This window comes from Sphaerodactylus townsendi, linkage group LG02 (genome assembly GCF_021028975.2).
Source record: "Sphaerodactylus townsendi isolate TG3544 linkage group LG02, MPM_Stown_v2.3, whole genome shotgun sequence".
Lineage (NCBI taxonomy): Eukaryota > Metazoa > Chordata > Lepidosauria > Squamata > Sphaerodactylidae > Sphaerodactylus > Sphaerodactylus townsendi.
The window spans coordinates 155902229-155923191 of NC_059426.1; the positions used below are offsets into that span (position 1 = coordinate 155902229).

Consider the following 20963-nt stretch of genomic DNA (forward strand, 5'->3'; position numbering starts at 1 on the left):
AAATGCAACTTTAACTTCATTGGAAAGTGACTTTCCGATGCAGGAAGGGCTAGTACAGATCACGGCTGTAAGAAAGTGGTTTGTTTTTTAACTGAGCCTGAATTTTTGCCCAGCTTTGTTTTTTTCCCCTTCCTGATCAGTTATTGAAACACTTACCATGTATCTCCTCCACAGAGCGATCAAGTCCTCTTCGCTTCTCACCCGGTCATTTGGTTCAAAGTTGTTTCGGAGTCTTTGCAGGCTTTTGCGGAACTCTTGGACCTCGGCCTCCAACAGTCTGGCTTGCGAGTGGTAGGCGTTTTCTGACCGCAGCGTCTTCATCAGCCTCTCCTCTTCCTCAAGGCACGCCAGTTTCAGCTTCTCCAGGGCTTGCTTCAGTTCCTCCAGCTCACCTTTCATCTTTTCTGCCCCCAGTGGGGAGGTGTTCTGCATCACGCCAGCAGACTGAGCTTCGAGAAGTCTCAGTTTCTTCTCACCATTCTTCACATCTTTGGCAATGTCCTGCAGGAAGAAGGGGTTCAGGGTGAACTGTTCTGCCATCTTGTAACCAGACAGTGGAAGTATGTCATGCTGGCATAGTGGTGATGCAACACTATTGGACTAAGGGCATCATGTTAAATGGTGCCTATAGAAAGTCCAGCATATATTAAATGGTGACCTGGTCTGCAGACTGTTTTGCTTGTGACAATAATTACTTTAAGCCAAGATGGTCAGTTCAAGAGGTCTCCTAGCCCTTGTGTCAACTGGACCTAGTTTGAAGGGGAGATCCTTAAAGATTTATCTGAGGCAGAAAGGTTGCTGGGAGCAGCAGGTAAGGTCTTTTAGGTGATGGGTCCATCCCCCAAGCAGGCCTATTCTTCTTCCAAGTGAATCCAATAGAGAAGAAAGACAGCACACATCAAGGATATTTGATGCTGGCTCAATGCTAGCAGCAAACCAGAATAATTTTGTTTCTATTCTTTTTAACATGAATTGTAATTTTAAAAATACTTGGTCAATAGTTGGGGTCAGGGACATGATAGGCTCTTTGATGAGAGTCAGATTATGGACCCTGATGAGATTTGGCAAGTTGCGGACATATTTTGGAATAAAAACAAAGGCTAACATTGATGGTACACAATAAAGCAAACATATATGTTTCATCACTCAGCTAACATTCTCTCCATGTTTTGCCAAGAGGCCCTGGCCTCGTATTTCAGTGTGTGAGGTAATATCCTACTGTTGCCTTGAGCACTGAAACATAGGTATAAATTCATATTTTTGGTTCATTTTTCAATCTTCAAGGCAGTCTTGCAATTTAGGTGAGAGAAAATTGTCACCTTTTTCAAACCATTGAGCTGAGCAGAACTAGGATTTTTAAAAATATGTTTTGTTTTCTATCCTTCATGCTGGCTCCATAACACACGCATACAAATGCACAGGCCAGCCTATATGAGCAAGACCCCTTACTTCCTACGAAATCCCTTTCCTTACAACAAGTCCCAAAAACAGTTGAGTACCTGCAGGGACTTAATTCTATTTTCTGCTGGCATTTTTGCTCCTTGGCTGAGGCAGCTGTTTAATCTTTCTGTCACACGAGTCAGCCACAGCTGAAACTGGTCAACGTTGGTCTTGTATTGCTCGTGCTCTTGTGTTATCTTCTCAAGCAGTTGCACTCTCCTCTGAAACAAAAAAGAAACGTAAACCATAGGGGGAGGGAAAGTTATATTCTTTCTTCATACTTCACATTTTTAAGACCAAGGACACAAAGTGTGTAATTTTCCTCCCTCTCTCCCCTTCCTTTTCACTTGGCCCTGTCAGGAATGTTCACCTTGCTGCACATCTTGGCCTTAGCGTAAGGACAAAACAGTCTGTTCCAGTCCAAACTGCTACAATTCAGTGTTCAGTCTAATGGATACAAAGTTCTCAGGGATTATAAGTCATGTCCACTGTTTTTTAATGGTTTAATTTTTTTAAGCAAGAGAAGGAAGGAAGGAAGGAAGGAAGGAAGGAAGGAAGGAAGGAAGGAAGGAAGGAAGGAAGGAAGGAAGGAAGGAAGGAAGGAAGGAAGGAAGGAAGGAAGGAAGGAAGGAAGGAAGGAAGGAAGGAAGGAAGGAAGGAAGGAAGGAAGGAAGGAAGGAAGGAAGGAAGGAAGGAAGGAAGGAAGGAAGGAAGGAAGGAAGGAAGGAAGGAAGGAAGGAAGGAAGGAAGGAACCATAACCTAGCATGCTAAAATTTTGTCAAAGTATTGCTGCAACAATTGCTACAACAATTGCGGTACTCAATAAATGCATTTAAACAGTGCTTAGTTTTGTATAATTGGCTCAGGAAAGAAACTGTGAGATTGTGATGGATTGCTCAACATAAACAGCATGGTAGTATATGCAGTATAACAGCTCATTAAGAACGGGATTGAAAATAAATGCCTTTATATGAATCTATGGTGTTGTTAGGTTAGCAATACACAGCGGGGTTTTGATTACCCTCCTCTTTATGTCCACCACATATGAAAAAGACCCCTCTTGTTGTTGACACTTCCAGCATCTATTTGACACACCTTTACACACTTTTGCCATTTTTTTCCAGCATTAAATATCATCTATACATCATTTTCAAATTATAACATCCCGTAAATTTCAAACCATTCTTCCACAATCTCTCCCACTGTTCCATCAAGGTGTTTATTTATTTATGTCATCACATTTGTATACCGCCCTCCCCCAAAAGGCTCAGGGCAGTGTCCAACATTAGCCATAAAAACAATTAAAACAATTAAAACAATACAGCAACTAATAACCACTTAAAAGAACCATATGAAACTCACAGATGGCTTCAACTCCCCCCTTCCCCCCTTTTCTCGTACCCACGGGAGGCCAGATGTTTATTATATGGCAAGAGATCAACATTACCCCGGCTGGCCAAATGCCTGGCGGAACAGGTCCGTTTTGCAGGCCCTGCGGAAACTCTGTATGTCCCACAGGGCCCTGGTCTCACCCGGGAGCCTGTTCCACCAAGTAGGGGCCAGGGCTATAAAAGCCCTGGCCCTTGTAGAGGCCAGCTGGATCGCCTTGGGGCCAGGGATCACCAGGAGGTCTGCCTCCGATGAGCGGAGGGGCCGAGAAGGGCGATACATGGAGAGACAGTCCCTCAGATATGCAAGGCCAAGGCCGCAAATGGCTTTAAAGGTCAGTATCAGAACTTTAAGCATGACCTGGTAAACATGACCCGGTGTTGTGATCAGTCTGGAGATCAGTGGTAATTCCAGGGGAACTCCAGGCCTCACTTGGAGGCTGGCAACCCTCCCTGAGAGCAACGTGATGAGTCCTGTGGCTAGGCAAGAGAGTGAGTGCAGTGTTCTTGAAGGAACGTGACAACACACAGTGCATGAAACAGTGAGATTGTCCATACACTCTCCCCTCCCCCAATACGCCTCTGGTTAGCAAAGGCTGAGGTGAGATTGGAGATCCATACTAAACTGCCTTAAGACCCTAAAGAGTTGATGTCAGTTGGAATGGACAAGATATGGCTTGGTGAGCCAATGGTCACAACACAAGGCAGCTTCATATGTTCAGAAAGTGCAACCAATTCAGAAAGGTCATCAGCTCTGAGAACTTTCTAACATAGACCCAATCTACCTACCAAGGATGGCCATGTACAACTGTGACTCATTTGAGATGCTGTGTTTGTTGATCTCTCTGTAGGTAGTCAAGGATTCAGGAAATCATTAATAGCCTCTGGGCCAGGTTCCAGTTACACAGGACAAACACAAGTCATGCTTCCCACCAATCTAAACTAAATCAGTATCAAAAGCTCCCTCCTCTTCCTGCTACAGCTGGAAAAACGGAATGTCTCTAGTGATTATTTACATCATTTTAACAGCAGGCTGCCAATAAGCCTTTTAGACTTCATATGGCCGAAGACAAGCAATGGAAAAGAAGTCGGCAGCCAAGCTCTAGAAGTTTTTCAGTGGTTGTAGTTGAAAGACTTTAGCAGGTGGGGGATGAAGCCAGAAACGGTGAGAATTCCTCTTTGGCCTTACTCAGGAGCTTACTCATTCCAGCAGCAACATCCTGGCTAAAGCAATTTGGAGCTGCAATCAAGTCAGCTTATAAAAGGGATGATGATAATTGATGATAATTGTGAAAGGATGAGGGGCAGGGAGTTACAAGCACTGGTGAAAGTGGAAAACCTCAGCTTGTCACCAAATATTGTTAGTTCCTGAATATAGCTCCAGCAACGTAAACAAGTTCTGAAACTTCAAGAGGACCTGGTTTGGAAAGCGATTTAATTGAGCGAGTCTTCTTCCACACATAGCTCATACTTGCTTGAATGAAGTTGCTGGTTTGGTTTAATTTACTTGAATTTGATATAAAAGTTCACCATGACCAATTTCATGCTTTACCCAGGGAGACTTATTAGCATGGATCTTCTGATCTACCAGCTGAATGATCAGTTAATTTATATCCATCCATCCATCCATCCATCCATCCATCCATCCATCCATCCATCCATCCATCCATCCATCCATCCATCCATCCATCCATCCATCCATCCATCCATCCATCCATCCATCCATCCATCCATCCATCCATCCATCCATCCATCCAATCCATCCATCCATCCATCCATCCATCCATCCATCCATCCATCCATCCATCCATCCATCCATCCATCCATCCATCCATCCATCCATCCATCCATCCATCCATCCATCCATCCATCCATCCATTAGATTTCATAGACCGCCTCATCCCCGGAGGGCTCTCGGCGGTTCACAACACAAAGACCAAAGAACAATCAATCAATAACTTAAATTACCTCTAAAAACATTAAAATCAGTATGCAGCCCATATTAGCGGCACCCAGTCTTAAGGCTGGGAGGGACTGGCAGCACCCCAGATGGAACCAATATAGGGCACTGCCACAGATGACACTATGATAAGGCCTCACAAGGGGGCAGTGGTTTTGCATCAACTGATCGGAGTTCTGCAAGAGGTAGTCCTCTGGAATGATCAGGATTGTTCAAATGTAATCTCTGTAACTACACTGATTTCAAAATTATGACACACACCCACCTCACTTCACAGCCCCAAGCCTAGCCTAATTGGGTTCCAACACTATTTTAGAACTCTGCTAGCAATTCTGCTAGCACTATGGCCTGCCCAAGTAGAAGACATTGCATCATTCAATGTGGCTGTCCTTGCACAAGAGGCTACTACTAAGTTTTAAAGAGCCCTTCCACTAATATAATGGCCTTTACTTCAACGGAAGGACACTATAGCATTCAAGCCTTTATAACCCTTTTTGAAAACTGCTTTAAACTGCTGCATCTGTTTCATACAGGGGTGCCATGTGCCCACTGCACTCCAGTGGCTAGTGAGAGAGAAAGAACAAATGTGAAAAACTTCCAGCAGTGACGGTGTAATATTTCAGGAAAACCTGGAATTGATTTCTCCCCTCTCTAGGAGTACTTGGAAACTCTATGGTAAGACCATAAAAAAATCAGTGATTCCTAGAGAGGACTAATGTTACTTCCTGGGAATCCCAGGACTCCGGGATTTTACCAAAGAGTACCATTAATCCAGTTTTATCATAGAGTTTCTGGTGATTCTTAGAGAGGCTTGATGTTACATCTGGGTTTCCTAGAAGTGATGTTACGCCATTACTGATTGCTGCTCTCCCACACATCTCCTGCTGGTTGCCAGGCTGGACCCTAGTCTCATAAGAGTTGTCTACAGCATGAGTTTACCAAAATCCCAAAACTCCACTGAATGTTATGAACTAAAACACTGACTGGATCTAGAAGGGACCAACACTCCTTCCAAGTCTCAGCACACACCACAAGATAGAATCTGCCACTCATACTCATACCACAAGTTCTTCACGATCATTTAGACTTTGAGCACCACCCCAAGACTGGGTCAGAGACCTAAGGAAGCTCACAGAACGACTTCATGGTCACGTTCCACTGGGAACTAGAAGCACCCCTGCATCTTCACAGAAGCTGAGACCCAGAGGCTGAAACAACAATTGAACTTGGTTCATACCATGGGGGAGAGTATCCTTGCAACTGCTGCTTTAGTGTTACTTCTGTTTTTTCTTACCTCTGCTTCAGTTTTGACTTCTTCATATTCCAGCTTCATCTTTTTTTGTACTTCCTCATCTACACTAGGGTCCCCTATCCTATTATACAAAGAAGCAGCTTCCTCCAATAGCCTTTCCAGAAGGGTTGATTGGTTGATGACATCATTCAGCAGGACCTGGGCATGGTTCAGCTGCCACTGCTTCTCCTTTAAGCCAAGCTGTAGCTCTATGTCAGGCTCCAAGGTCACCTTCATGTTATGAATCCAGACATAAAATTCATCTTGAGCCTTCAAGTATTCACTCCAGTGCAGCCACACCCACTCAATACGGCTGTTGAGGGAAAGAAGGAAAGCTTAAAATGCTGTTCAAAGTACATACATATGTGCTGTCAAGTCAAAACCAAGAAAAGAAGGAGGAGATTCTGGATTTCTACTCCTTTTCTCAACCGTAAGGACTCTTAAAGTGGCTTACAATTATCTTCCCTTCTTCTCACAGTAGACACCTTGTGAGGTAGGTGAGGCTGAGAGAGTTCTGAGAGAACTGTGATTGGCCCAAGGTCACCCAGCAGGTTTCATGTGTGGGAGAAGGGAAACTGGTTCATCAGATAGGAGTCTGCTGGTCATGTGGAGGAGTGGGAGACCAAATCCCAGTTCTAGTATGGGGATGTTTTAAAGCTGTAGTTGCCCAGAGATCTCACGTATATGTGGGGTATTAACTAACTAACTAACTAACTAACTAACTAACTAACTAACTAACTAACTAACTAACTAACTAACTAACTAACTAACTAACTAACATACATACATACATACATACATACATACATACATACATACATACATACATACATACATACATTGGAATCTACCTATTAACCACTGCACCACGCTGGCTCCCAACCAACTTATAGTGACCCCAGTACGGGGATTTCAAGGCAAGTGAGAAGCAGAGATGATTTGCCACTGCCTTCCTCTGCACAATTTTCCTTGGTGGTCCCACCAACCCTGCTTAACTTCAGAGACCTGCCAAGACTGGCTACATCACACCATTCCACATACCTATGTCAAGTGGTGATTGTCAAATAAAACCTATTTCTGGAGAAGTAGAAGCCATCTGCCACAGCGATTTTGTGGCACCAGCTCATGGATCATCTCCCCCAGCATGGGTGGGGTTGCTAGCAGAAGTCAGAAAACATGACCCTAGGGGAGGGTTTGTGGCTCAGTGAAAGAGCCTCTGCTTTGAATGCAGAAGGCCACAAGTTCAATCTCACCTCCAATTTTAAAAAGGACTGGGCAGTAGGTGACATGAAATATCTCTGCCTGAGACTCTGGAGAGCTGCTGCCAGTTTTAATACTTCAACCACCTTTATTGGCATAATAATACAATTCTATCAACAGAGAATTCAGTCAGGTAATGGAAATAAAATTATGAATAAATATCAGTACATAAATTAAAAGTTAAAACAAGGGGGAGAGGGGGAGAAAGGAATGAGGCAAGTTAATCCTTGGATCCCTGGATTATATATAGGTCAAGAAATTTGGCTACTGGATCTGTTACCTCGCTGCCGGTGTTATCTAATAAAAAGATGATCTTCTGCAAACAGGATGAGTGCTCTTTTTTTGCTAACAGCGGAGATACTCACAGATGCAGGTGAAACGTCACGAGAAAATGTTACTAGAAATTCTACTCACAAATTCAGATCGTTTAACTCTAGAAGTAGTAATGATGTTAGGAAAGCAGATTCTAATTCATGTGTAAATCCTGTCACAAATGAGTACCTGCTATGACAGCATGATGAAGCTTATATAATGGAGTCTTACTGTAAGAAAGGCTTCCTGAATCTGTGGGGCCTATACAATGTTGAGCAGTGGGGCATCACTTCACATGGTAGGAATTGTTCCTACACTATCAGGTTTTGAGGCCAATCAGAGGAAGGGGTATCCTACAAGATGACGGAGAAAAGTAGGCAAAGTCTGTTATCTTCTAGCTGAAAAACTGGCTCCGGTCTGTTCCCTCAGACCTAAAGGATCCTGCTGGCAGGCCTCAAGGGCAACACTTAGCAATATTACCTGTGGCAGTGAGTAATATATATGGCCGTTTCTTCCCACATGGCTTTAACATCTTTTAGTTGAGATAAAATCTCATGCTTTTTCTCCTCACTGAGGCACCGAAGTAACGCATCGGCCTTCATTAGCACCAAATCGACTTTCAACCGGCCTTCAGGCTCCAACTGACAAATTTTCTGTTAAAAGGAAATCATGTATCAAAATTAAACCGTGAATAAGTTTTGAAACCGAATCATCAAGAAATTGTGAATTTTATTTCCATCGTCAGAATTGTTTTTTAAGCTGAAAACCTCAGGGATTAAATAGGTGAAGATGTGAAGATAACTGATCAGCTCTCAAATTTTATTTAAAAACAGTCATGAGAGTGGGGGATGTGGCATCGGGGCCTTAGCTCTGACACAGAGGAGACTGAGGGTCATACTAGAAGTCTGCCATGGGTACACCACTGCCATTTTAAAGCCCCAATAAGCCATTTTTGGCACTTGAAAAGATGTGGGGGAGGGGGATGCTGTATGGAGAAGAGCGCCTAGTCCTGTCCACTACAGGCTCACCTTGCAGAATGTTTCAATTGTCCCTTTTAGGCTTTAAAATGGTGGCAATTTCCGCAAGGGGATGCGGGTGGTGGTGGTGATGAACTCATGTCTACCTTGGAAGTAGTGAAGATATAGGGGATAGGCCCTTCCTCTCAAAGTCACACCTCTTATAGCCCAATCCAAAGGGCTGCAGTGGGCAGGGACAGTGCCGCTGCTGCACCACCACGCTACCTCCAGAGGGAATCCCGGTGGCGTGGGAAGGCATCAAAAACAGGAAAAGCCCAACCACTGGAGAATCCCCCCATAGCCAACTAACTAGTCTAATCAGCTTTGCCTCCAAGAAACAGGGAAGGAGTCCCCTCTGATCACCCAAAAGACTATGCTGGAGATCATGAGTTCTGGTTGGACAAATACCACATGGGATAGGGCCTGTGTTAGGGAGGGGAACTGGGTGAAATTGAGCAAAAAAAAAGTTGTCCGGATCCAATCCCTAATCAGTACATTTAAATGCTCAAAACTAGAAGCCTTAAAAAAATTGCATCCAACGTTGCCTGGAGCTGCTATCCAACTATGCGGAGCTCTTCAAGCATGCCGAGAGACGACTGTATTTTCCCCAATCGAACTAAAGCAAATTTGCAGGTCAGCAAATCCACCACAAAAGCAAGTGGTGCGTTCTCATTTTGGAACTTGGAGAGCAACACAAACATCAGTGACCTGGGATTACCTGGTGGGGCAGAGTCAGTGAAGCTAAACAGGTGTGGACTTGATCAGCCACTTGGCTGGTACACAACCTGCCAGCAGTGTGATAAATCAATTCTATTTTGGTACAAAAAACATGGCTGTAACGTTTACGGAGAAGTCAGAGTGCATTTTTCAACCACAGTGTGAGTCACACTTCCTCCCTGCTTTGTAGTCTGCATATCAGACAGGCATTCTAGCAAATCAGATAGTGATTTTCCTGTCAGCTGTGCACACCTGTCCCCAGACGCGTCAAAATAAATTATTTTGCATTAAAAAACACCACTCCCCTAAACTTAAGCATATTTAGAAGTAGTAGTAGTAGTAGTAGTAGTAGTAGTAGTAGTAGTAGTAGTAGTAGTAGTAGTAGTAGTAGTAGTAGTAAAATGTTGTATGTTTGCAGTTTGGTATAGTGGTTAAGAGCAGGCGCACTCTAATCTGGGAAACTGGGTTTGATTCTCCGTTCTGTTACTTGAGCTGTGGAGGCTTTTCTGGTGAGCCAGATTAGCCTGTGCACTCTAGCATATGCCAGCTGAGTGACCTTGGGCTAGCCACAGTTCGTCAGAGCTCTCTCAGTCCCACCCACCTCACAGGGCATTTGTTGTGGGGTGGGGGGGGTGGGGTGGGGAGAGAAAGGAGATTGTAAGCCCCTTTGAGTCTCCTTTACAGGAGGGAAAGGGGGGATATAAATCCAAATTCTTTCTCCTCTTCTTCTTTGATGTATTTGGGCAAAGATCCTCACAACCCAAGATTTCACTGAAACATATATTCTAAAATATACTATTTCAATCATCCACTCAGAGCAGATGCTTCCTTTATAGAATCTTTGGCTCTATTCTTCCTTGCTGCTCTGTAGGACACATAAGGATCAGTATCAGACAGCAAGTTTGTGTTCATCCTTTTCCCCATTTTTAAAAGATAATGCTTTTTAAAGTGCTGCAGAATATCTCTGAGATTGTGGGGCAGTGTCTATGGTCCCATGCAAATTAACCAATCAGTGTCAGCCATAGGTGGCTTCCTTAATACATTTGCACAATTAAGGAAAAGGTACATTTGTCTTAAATGCAGCAAGAGTGCTTCCAAAGTAGTCCCACTGCTCTACAAATGTCGCGTCCCTTTCCTTTTAGGTTAAGGCTGCTGCTGCTTCTACAGTTCCCTGCTTTGAAGGACGTGTCTGAAAAACTAACTAAAATCCAGCAATTGACACATAATATAAGGTGACAAAACAGAGATCTATAAATAAATCTGTAGCCCCGGTTTCAGAGCTCATTAACGTTGCCAGTGGTAATGAATAAGCAGCCTTAAGAAAATTGACAGCAATGTTGACACTTGTATTTTTGGAAACTTTTTCTAATTGCTGCTTTTCTTGGCTAGAGTTTTCATTAACAGAATAGCAAAAAAATAAATCACAGAAAGGGAGAAAAACGAAAGAAAAAAAGCATGAGCTGCCAGCTGGGAAAGAGAAATTTTGGAAACTATTACAACAATAGGCATGGTGAACAGGACAATTTCTTTCTGTTATTATTATAATGGATGAATATTAAGATTCACTAACTTACTGCTCAATCCTAATTAGTGTGATATCCTTCTAAGCCCTTTGCTTTCTATGTACTGAGAAGGGCTTACCTCTGCTTAGGACTGCACTGTTAATCACATTTGCAAGGTTAATAAGAGACACTCATAGTACCGAGATGAAAAACTACAACCTGACTGGGGATAAAGGTCCACTTAATTATTCACTAGAGTAACCAGCTTTTCTGTAAGAGACAAGCTGGATAAAAAAGACTTTTAGGAATCACAGTCCTGAAATGAGTCAGTGGCACTAATTAGTTTTTTAAAAAATCACCAGACAAATTCATTATCTATCAAAGCGATGAACCATGACAGTTAACCAGAACTTCCGTATACAGGGGCAGTATATTTTACGGACTCCAGATTCAGAGGACGAAAAAAAAAACAGGTGGATCTTGCCTTCATACTCTGCTAATAGTTAGAGGCATCTGGTTGGCAGCTGGAAACAGACAGCTACCAGATGACTTTTGCTCAGATACAGCAACGCAATGCTTAAGTTCTTAGCTGAGCCTGATATCATACTGGTGTTGACACTGAACATAACAAAACAGAAACGGGATGACGAACAAGGATAGCTAATCACACTATAAAAAGTTACAATAATCTCTACACATGTTTCCTGCTCCAATCCATCACTACTTTGACATCTGTAGGCTCCACGGTTTGCAAATAGTCAAGGCATAATATCTGCTCTGGGGTGGCCTGCCCAGAGCAACCAAAGGTCAGTTTATTTTTTTTAAAAAAAGGACATTCAAACTGGCAAGATGCTAGGTATTCAGACTTTCAGGAGCAAATTAAACACAATTGTGTATTTATTCATGTATTTCTGTTTGCACGTCAAGCAGTGTGGGTCAGTGTCCAATTTTAAAGGAAAACAGAGCACATGACTGACAAGAATGAAAGCCGTGCTCTCTCCTCACCTAAAAAAATTGCTGAGTTCTGTTGCACAAAACATTTTTCTTCTGCACCAAGTTATTTCCAACGTGGAAAAAAATTCTTAATGCCTCAGGAACACAGTGAAGTAAGGCATGCAATGCGTTGGGATTCAGCTCATCTCCACCATCCATACTATGGCTGTTTCCGAACAGCCAGAGTAGAGGGGCTGCATCGGCATGAACTATGCCGATGCAAGCCCTGGGGCCATTCGCACAAACGGCCCTGCTGGCTGCACAGCTGGTGGAGCAGGCTCCACACAACCGCACAGCATCCCAAACGGCTCCTTACCTCCTCGTGGCTTTTGTCGCTCGGTGGAGGCCAGGGGACACGCCCCCATGGCCAGAGCAACGGCTGCAGGGACGGAGGCCAGGAGGCATGTCCCCTGGCTTCCACAGAGCAACAAAAGCCACGAGGAGGTAAGGAGGTGTTTGGGGCCGCCACGGGGAAAATGCTGCTTTCCACCTGCTGCCATTCGCATGGCAGCGGGTGGAAGACGCTGCTTTTGAAAAACCTCGCTTCCCGAGTGAGGTTCAAAAGTGGCGTTTTTGCGCCGCTTGGGCGGCATGAGCATGGTGCTGCTGCAATGCACCCCTCCCTCTCTCCCCTCCCTCCCTTCTCTTCCCTTGCATGCCACCCCACCACCCTCCCTTCCCTCTCCCTCCGCTAGGCTGAGTGGGTCATATCCAGATGCTGGGCCCCCTCCCTCCCCTCCCTTGCATGCCACCTCTCACTCTCTCCCCCCCACTTCTTTTCCCTTGCATGCCTCCCCCTCCATCCCTTCCCTCCCCCTCCCTCTCTTCCCCTGCACGCCACCCCTCCCCCTCCCCCTCCCTCCCTTCCCTCTCCCTCATGTGTATGTGTGTGTATGTGTTTCACTTCCACTCGAGCTATTGACTATGTACTGTGTTCACTGCTCATATCTGGCCACCTGAGCGAACATTATAAGCTGCACGAATATTCTAAGGGTGACAGTTACACACAGGCAGCTGAATGTCATTCACTGGAAAAGGGGTTTTGGAAGTGTAGGTGCGGTGCCAGAGAGGGGGAAGGAGCTAAGAACATGGAAGGAAGCATGTTGGATGGCGTGTGAAAATTTCACACCGTTTGGTCCAGCCGTTTGGGAGCCTATAGGTAACCAACAAAATCACACTTAGCTTTTTATATATATAGATATACATGTAACTTCCCACAGTGTCGAGTCTGATCCTTAAAATGGCAACCCAAAACGTGACCGCATGTACACTCACAGCTAGGACAATAATAAGATACTTCTGAAACCACATCCAAAGCAGGGCATCTCTCCTTCTTTACCTCTGTGTCCCTTAGCCTGGCCTCCAAGGCAGATCGAGGACCCTTGGTGTTGTCATTGATTCGCAATCTCTCCTGGATGGTTTTCATCCAGTCTACCGCACTCTCCACGCTGCTTTCAAATTCATCCTGTGGCTGCTGGGTCATTTCATTAGAAGAACCTGGTGGGGAGCGGGGGTGGGGGTGGGAGGGAGAGAATTACAAGAAGAGTTCAGCAAAGTTTTCCTTGAGCCATCTCTGTAGTTCAACACATGAGAATAATGTGTTCATTTCCATCTGTTTGGTCTGAAATGGTTTCGTTGTTGAGTCCCCAGGTACAGCTCAACTGGAGTCCACAGAGGTCGACTCCCCACTTGAAAGTAGATACCAACTGGTTTGGTAAGATTCGGGACCTTTTGAACACTGTTTCATGGTCCCCACTGCAGCTTCTGCCCCCTTGTTCCCAGAAATGCAGCAGCCATGCAGGAGTCCCCACTGTTGGCGGATCAAACGTGCGGTCCGCTCAGGGGCTATCCTGATTGGCTGCTGCGTTGTGCTGGGGCAGGAATTTTTTTACTTTCAAACTGACGGATCCACGTCTGCGCGAGCATGCGCAGAACGACTCTATGCAGAGACGAAGAAACAGGCGATTAAAACAAAGCCCTGTTTCCGCGCACCTCCATGTACTTGGATCCACGTGGATATGACGTGTAGCACTGCTGTGTATTGCCTTCTACTCAGTCAATCAGTCAAAACCAGCCCCATGTTGTTTTGTATCCATGTGGATCTTCGGTCCTGATTGGATGGGAGGCTCCACGTCACTCTCAAGGGCGGGTAGTTCAAATCTGGATTCACCCCCCCCCCCCAACTTCCCCACTGCTCCAGATTGCCCACGCGAAAAGGTCTACTTTCTTCCAGGTTCTAAAATAACACGTGCTGAGGGGAGGGGGGCGCCAAAAATGGGATGAATGCACATTCGGCACTGGTGAAGTAGGGAGTTCTATAGGAAACCTGGATATTTGGAGTGACAAGCATGCATCTAATTGTGAGTGGGGAATCGACCAGAGACAGAGTCCTAGAATCAGTTTGACTGGGTGTGTGCTTGGCCCCTGAAGAAGTCACAAGGTTGTGTGCTGCAGTGTTTTTTGCATGATCAGAACAGTCCATCAGGAGGCTGTCCCATGCAGTCAGAGAATGATGGAAATCCACACAAAGAAGCTACTGAGCCTAACCTCAAAAAGTCTTTCTTTTATAAAAAAAAACACCAACCGCTTTGCTTTCTATATTTCTGGCCTCATGCTACCGTAAACACCAAAAGAGGACCAAGCTACATATTTATTAGAACTTTATATATTCCAGACCTGATAACCAAGCATTAGAAGGCATTTCCAGAGCTCAATATAAAATGGCTAGACCTGAGTTCAATAGCATTTAGAGACTAACAAAATGATCAGGGTATGAGCTTCCCAGAGTGGTTAAGAGCTGTGGACTTTAACAGGGGAACTGAGAGAGTTCTGAGAGAACTGTGACTGGCCCAAGGTCACCCAGCTGGCTTTATGTGGAGGAGTGGAGAATCAAATCCAGTTCTCCAGATTAAAATCCACTGCTCTTAACCAACACGCTATGCTGGTCTAGGTATGTGACCTAAAGGATGACTGGTTATTCACTTCCATGCAAAAAGGTTCACTGGGCAAGCTGGTATGACCTCTTCAGCTTCATGCTCATCTGCACAGCAAGAAGAAAGAGGTTGAGTCAAGAAACAACAAACATGCTGCTTTGCTCCCCAGTACCAGCGCTAGTACGCCTCTAAACCAGGTGATAGAGAGCGCAGACAAAATAATGCTTTACAGTCGAGATTTCCAAAGGGGACTCCCCTCTTGGGGGCAGTGGAAACGTCAAGGAGGGGTGGTAAATTTGGGGGGGCTGCAGGATGGTGGTGAGGAATGTTAGTTCAGTAGGGGGTCAGCAGAGATCTTTGGGGCCATAGAGGGGCCGCACAAAGATTCCTGGCCAGCTGGTGGGGGAAAGGTCTTGTCCTTCCATCCTGGTGACTAGTGAGTTTTGCAGCAGCAGCAGCAGCACTATCCTCACTGTGTAGCCCGGGGGCGGGGAGAAACAAGGCAAAGAGCCCTCTCACTGCTGCTTTGCAAGGCAATTTTTTAAAGAAGGGAAACAGCAGCACTCTCCTCACTGTAGTGGGGTGCAGGGAGCCAAGGCAAAGAGCCAGGAAAGGCATCTTTGTTACTCCATCTCTATGCCACGTTTACACGATTCTCTCAAAAAAGATTCCCCAAGAACAAACTTTCAGTGTGAACTGGCCATCAAGAAGGGAAAGCAGGAACATCTGGGTCTTCAAACTCTATAGATGGTTGGATACACTCCAGCATCTCTGCCATGCCAGATGATGGTCTGGTTGCGTGAAATGCTACTGATGTTGTGTAGAAACAGCTTCTGTAGTACAGAAGTGCAGACACTTGTCCACAGGGAACAAAAACTCCACCAAGCAAAAAGATCTCCTTTTGTGTTCTGTTCAAATTAACAGCGATAGAGCAGAAAGTTTCAGAGTGGTTGTGGTTAGGGATAGAAACACCAGGTTGAGAAATTCCCAGAAATTAGGGTTAAAGACTGGGGAGGTTGCGGCTTGGAAAAGGTGGACCTCAGCAGGACATAATGCTATAAAGTCTCCCCCCGCCCTTACCCCCCGGCCAAGTAGCCATTTTATCCAGGGGAGCGTATCTCTATCATCTGGAGATCCCTTGTAAATCCAGGAGACCGCCAAACCCCACCGGGATGTTGGCAAATCTAGTCGTGGTTAGTATGTTAGCCTAGGCCTCGGGGACTCCTGGGCTTAAATCTCCATTCGGCCATGGAGGTCACTGGGTGACCTTATGTCAGTCACCCTCTCCCAAGTCTATAACTCTTTCACAGCATTGTTGTGAAAAGCAAATGGAGGAAAGCAGTGGTGGGATCAAAAAATTTTAGTAACAGGTTCCCATGGTGGTGGGATTCAAACAGTGGCGTAGCGTCAATGGGGCTGGGCGGGGCACGACGGGGGCATGGCCGGGCATTCTGGGGGCGGGGCATTAATAATTTCTCTGTTACTGTAAAAAACTCTTACTGTAAAAAAAAAGTTCCTAATTTCCAGCTGGTATCTTTCTGTCCATAATTTAAACTCATTATAGCAAGTCCTATCGTCTACTGCCAACAGAAATAACTACTTCTCCTCTAATTGACTGCCTGTCAAATGCTTAATACTTTCAAATCCTTAATTTTGTTTCTAGAAATCAAAAGAAGGATACTTTCCTTAAACAAGGAACTTTACCATATTTCTAAATATGTTTTTAAAACAGCCCAACAGGGAGAATTGTCCCGTTTTCTACCTTCGCTAACCAGCCACATAGGAAACAACAGGACTTTATGATTTTTGGACCTAATGGAATTTCTAACGGAAAAGCAGACCCAATTAGTAACCCCCTCTCGGCACACACAAACAATTAGTAACCCACTCTCGGGAACTGGTGAGAACCTGCTGGATCCCACCTCTGGAGGGATCTGGATTCATTTCCATCTGTTTGGTCTGAAATGGTTTCGTTGGTGAGTCCCCAGGTACGGCCGGAAAGGAAAACCACCCTGACCTCTCTGGAGATGGGATAAAAATGTAATAGAAGGAAGGAAGATATGGGCTTCTGTCCTGCTTACCAGTATCCTTCAAAATTCTAAGTAGTACCATCTGAACAGGCCCCTTAATCTCTACATCAGAAGTCAGAAAAAAGATTAAATAGCTGTTCCATTCAAATGGGGCTCAAGTATTTCTAGCATGCTTCAAAGTACAACAGTCTCTGGGAAATCACAGGAGACCTTGAATACTTTGCTTTACCACAGCACACAAGAATCTTAAAGGAAATTTGCTTGATTGCTTTGTTTCCCCCTTAGTCTGCATACAATCATTTTTTAAAATGCTCGGTAGTCTGTTTGGCTTTCTACTTCTTTTTCTTGGCTCCTCCACCTGATTATTTTTAGCTCAGTATGAAACTACTGTTCAAATGAACACACACAGATGGCATCAGGCACGTTTTACATGCGGCTGGCTTTTTTTCCTTTCTGAGAAATACTGACAGAATGACACGAGGGTTGCCAGCCTCCAGTTTTGACCTGGGGATACTCTGGAATTACAGCTCATCTCCAGACTGCAGGTCCCCTGAGGAAAAAATGGATACTTTGGAGGGTGAACTCTGTGGCATTGCACCCCACAGTGTTCCATGTCCTCTGCAGGCTCCATCCCCCCCAAAAATTGTAAATGTTTGCAGATTGTTATACCTGTTCTATATATTGCAAACTGTTTTAATGTTTAATATTAAATATTGCAAATCAATTTATATTGTGTGATATGGTGTTGTTAACTGTCCTGCGCCTGCAAGGGAAGGTATAGAAGCTTCATAAATGAAGGTATAGAAGCTTCATAAATGAATGAAAATGAATGAACGAGGCTCCACCTAAAGGCTGACAATGCTACTCACGTGTTGTACTGGTTGCAATCCATGGCCCTTTCTGCACATGCAAAATAATGCACTTTCAATCCACTTTCAATGCACTTTGCAGCTGGATTTTACTGTGCGGACTAGCAAAATGCACTTTCAAACAATTGTGAAAGTGGATTGAAAGTGCATTATTCTGCACGTGCGGAAGGAGCTCATGAGAGTTAAGTAGATTTGAATCTGGTTGGCTGATTGAAGTGAGGCCTATTGTTAAGTTGTCCTGCTTGTAATTCTGTTATATATGTTTGTTTGCTAGTAAGATGATAGCTCTGCTGAACACTAAGTACATTCACCTGGAGCAAAATTCTACGCTGAACCTCCTCCGCCATTTTCAGAGAGAGAAGGACACACAAACTACACAACACCCCCCTTGAGCTGGACAACATTCTGCCTATCAGAAGTCACTTAGGAAATACAAAAAGAAAAATCTTATGACAATTTTGGAAAATTAAAAAGTAACCCCCACCAATAGGATTAGATTTAGGGATCTGTCAAATAATTTATCTGCTCCCCACACCCTCAGAAAGCTATTTCCAAGCCTGGGAAAGGTGATTTCTGTGGCTTTGAAACTCATGTGGATGAATTCCCACATGGGTTAAATCAGTGGTGAGATTCAAATAATTTAACAACCGGTTCTGAACTTCCAGTAGTGGGACTCAGTGGTGGGATTACAATCAGTTCTCTGAACTAGAAAAAAATTAGCTACTGGCTCTACCAAAGTGGTGCGAATAGGCTGAATCCCATCACTGGGTTAAATGTGGCAGTAAGAATGTGGCAGGGTGTGATATCTAACCAACTTCATTGGGATGGAACTAATACTACATCAGAAGATGCCTCCCTGCCACATTGCATCCTATAATATTATGCTCATATGAATTTTTGAAGAAATAAAGTACCACATATCCCCACAAGGTATTTCTTTCAAAATTTTATTGATTTTTTGGGTTATTTGGCTTTTAGACAAATACCCTGTCTGTAACTACATTGTTTCTTAAATATACAGTTAAACAAATCTTTGAGATTATAGGGTCTGAAATCACTTCACTATGTCTCAAATTATCTCATTTCGCTCACTTGATTGCCATCCCACACCAAATTCTTATGCAAATATATAAAAAAAGACAGGAACAGAATCATATTGTAGGAAATTGCAATTGCTTCTTGTTAGAGGGTGTTTTCCTATTACTAAACTGTGACAAGCTGTTCATAGATCTTTCCATTTGGAAGCGATCAGGCAAGCGACCAGATTTACCATAGTCAAAATAGGCAGGAGTGTGTCAATGTTTTTATACAAGCAATAACATAGAAGTGGCTGCGGTCCAGGGGATTGTCTGAATCTAATGTTCTGAGGTAATTTTCATAATTGTTAATGCTATACTGGATAAATACACTTGAGGGCAGGAGCCAAGACAGGTTCCAACTGAGCGGCTTGAATGACACAGGAATGCCACCCCTTCCTACTAGATATCAACTTAACAGACACACCAATCTCTATAAACTGGTTGTTCTTCCATTCACAACTGATCTGCAGAATTCTGCCCATAGTGTCCTTCACCATGGTTTTCAGACATTTTGTCTTGAAGAAACCTGTCTCACATCAGCTTGGTGGCCAAAAATACCTTGTATCTGCATCATGGAACTTCTCTGTGTTACAAAGGATCCTGGAATGCATTTTAGGGAATCAGAGTTCACACAGAGTACTGGTCAACTGTGTTGCACCTCATTTACTGCATTAACTGAGCCTATATCACACCTAATATTACTCAATGGCTCAGCATTTCAAGAGAAGGTGTAGCAATGGACAAGTTGACTTTTGAGGTGTTTTGGCCATCATTACTGACCTTGTTGAGGTATTTGTGATAAGCTACCTACTGAAAATGAAGAAGTCATATATTTACAGTGCCAGAAATACACCCTTCTAAGTACACTGAAGTCAATAGGCTTAAAAGTATGAAACTCTATTTAGGATGGCAGGGTTAGGATATAGAATGACAAATGAATCTAACAAAAGTACAATGCATATGGCAATCAATTTAATTCGCCAGTGGGCTGTGGGCTATTGTTTGTTATGAAGGAGAAAAGAAGGCTTACGGTAATTCTTTCCCTATTTTCTACTGCAAACGTTAGGGCTATTTGACTTATTTACCCTCATAAATTTTTATTTTAGTTTCAGTGTTGATTTTTTGGGGGAGGAAAGGAAGGCAATGCCTGAAAGACACCCAGAAGTGGAAGGTAGTGATGAATATTCAACACTTTGTTCCCTCCCACATACATCAGCCAAGAAATAGTTTGCAAAGAGAAGAGCAGGAGTCAATACAGCAGAGCTCATAGAGATATGGTTCACAAGAACATGCTCACATACATGCGGTACCTGTAAATAGACATTTAGTTCATCACAGCCACAGCCATTTAGTTCATCAAAATGACTGACTTTTTTCTAGTTGAACACGTGTGCATGAAGCTGCCTTATCCTGAACCAGTTCACTCAACCATCAAGGGCCATTTATGCATGCACTACTTACCAAGCAGCTGTTTGCTTCGCAGTGGGGTTTTCCCACAGTTTTTTGTTTGCACAGGGATTCTCCCTCTACAAACTGTCCCTAGCAGAGCCGATCCCCCATTTCCCCCATCCCCACTTCCTTGTTATTCCATGCAACCTCCACTTGGAAAGGTATCCTTCTGCCTTTTCCCCCTGCTATTTGGTCTAGTGCAGTGATGGCGAACCTATGGCACGGGTGCCAGAGGTGGCACTCGGAGCCCTCTCTGTGGGCACGCACACACACAGGATTAGATCATGTTCGGTGGAAGTGATCACCCCCCCCACACACACACATCTAGGCTGGCCTGGGCCACTGAGCATGACATGCGCGCACTACGGTGAGGAAGGAGGACACAGCTGACGGGCCTGGTGCCTGTGCTCTGGGTGGCTTCTGCCCAAGGGGGGGCGCAGAGAAGGCAGAGATGCTAGAGAGGCACAGAGTGGTGCACGCAGGACTTGATGGAGACTAGAGCAGGCTGGCCCCTGCTCGAGCAGGTGGGGCAGAGGAAGAGGGAGCCAATTGGTTTTTTCTAAACTAAAATCTCAGCATTCAGGTTAAATAGCTGGGTTGGCACTTTGCGATGAATAAGTGGGGTTTGGGTTGCAATTTGGGCACTCGGTCTTAAAAAGGTTCGCCATCACTGGTCTAGCGTTAGTTTGCTAGAATATATCAATTCCTTGTCAGTTTCACTGG

At 44.3% G+C, this 20963-nt stretch overlaps 1 protein-coding gene across 2 annotated transcripts in view; it reads right to left on the bottom strand.

Moving 5' to 3' along the window:
* SYNE3 (spectrin repeat containing nuclear envelope family member 3) overlaps positions 1-20963 on the bottom strand; it is a 100738-nt gene that overhangs the window by 44545 nt on the left and 35230 nt on the right. For both annotated transcript variants that reach the window (XM_048486345.1, XM_048486342.1), the window contains 5 exons: positions 13220-13377; positions 8133-8305; positions 6084-6393; positions 1500-1661; positions 157-501 (listed from right to left, as the gene is read on the bottom strand). In XM_048486345.1, coding sequence (XP_048342302.1) covers positions 157-501; positions 1500-1661; positions 6084-6393; positions 8133-8305; positions 13220-13363 — 1134 coding nt within the window. In that variant the 5' untranslated portion in view covers positions 13364-13377. The remainder of the gene's footprint in view (positions 1-156; positions 502-1499; positions 1662-6083; positions 6394-8132; positions 8306-13219; positions 13378-20963) is intronic.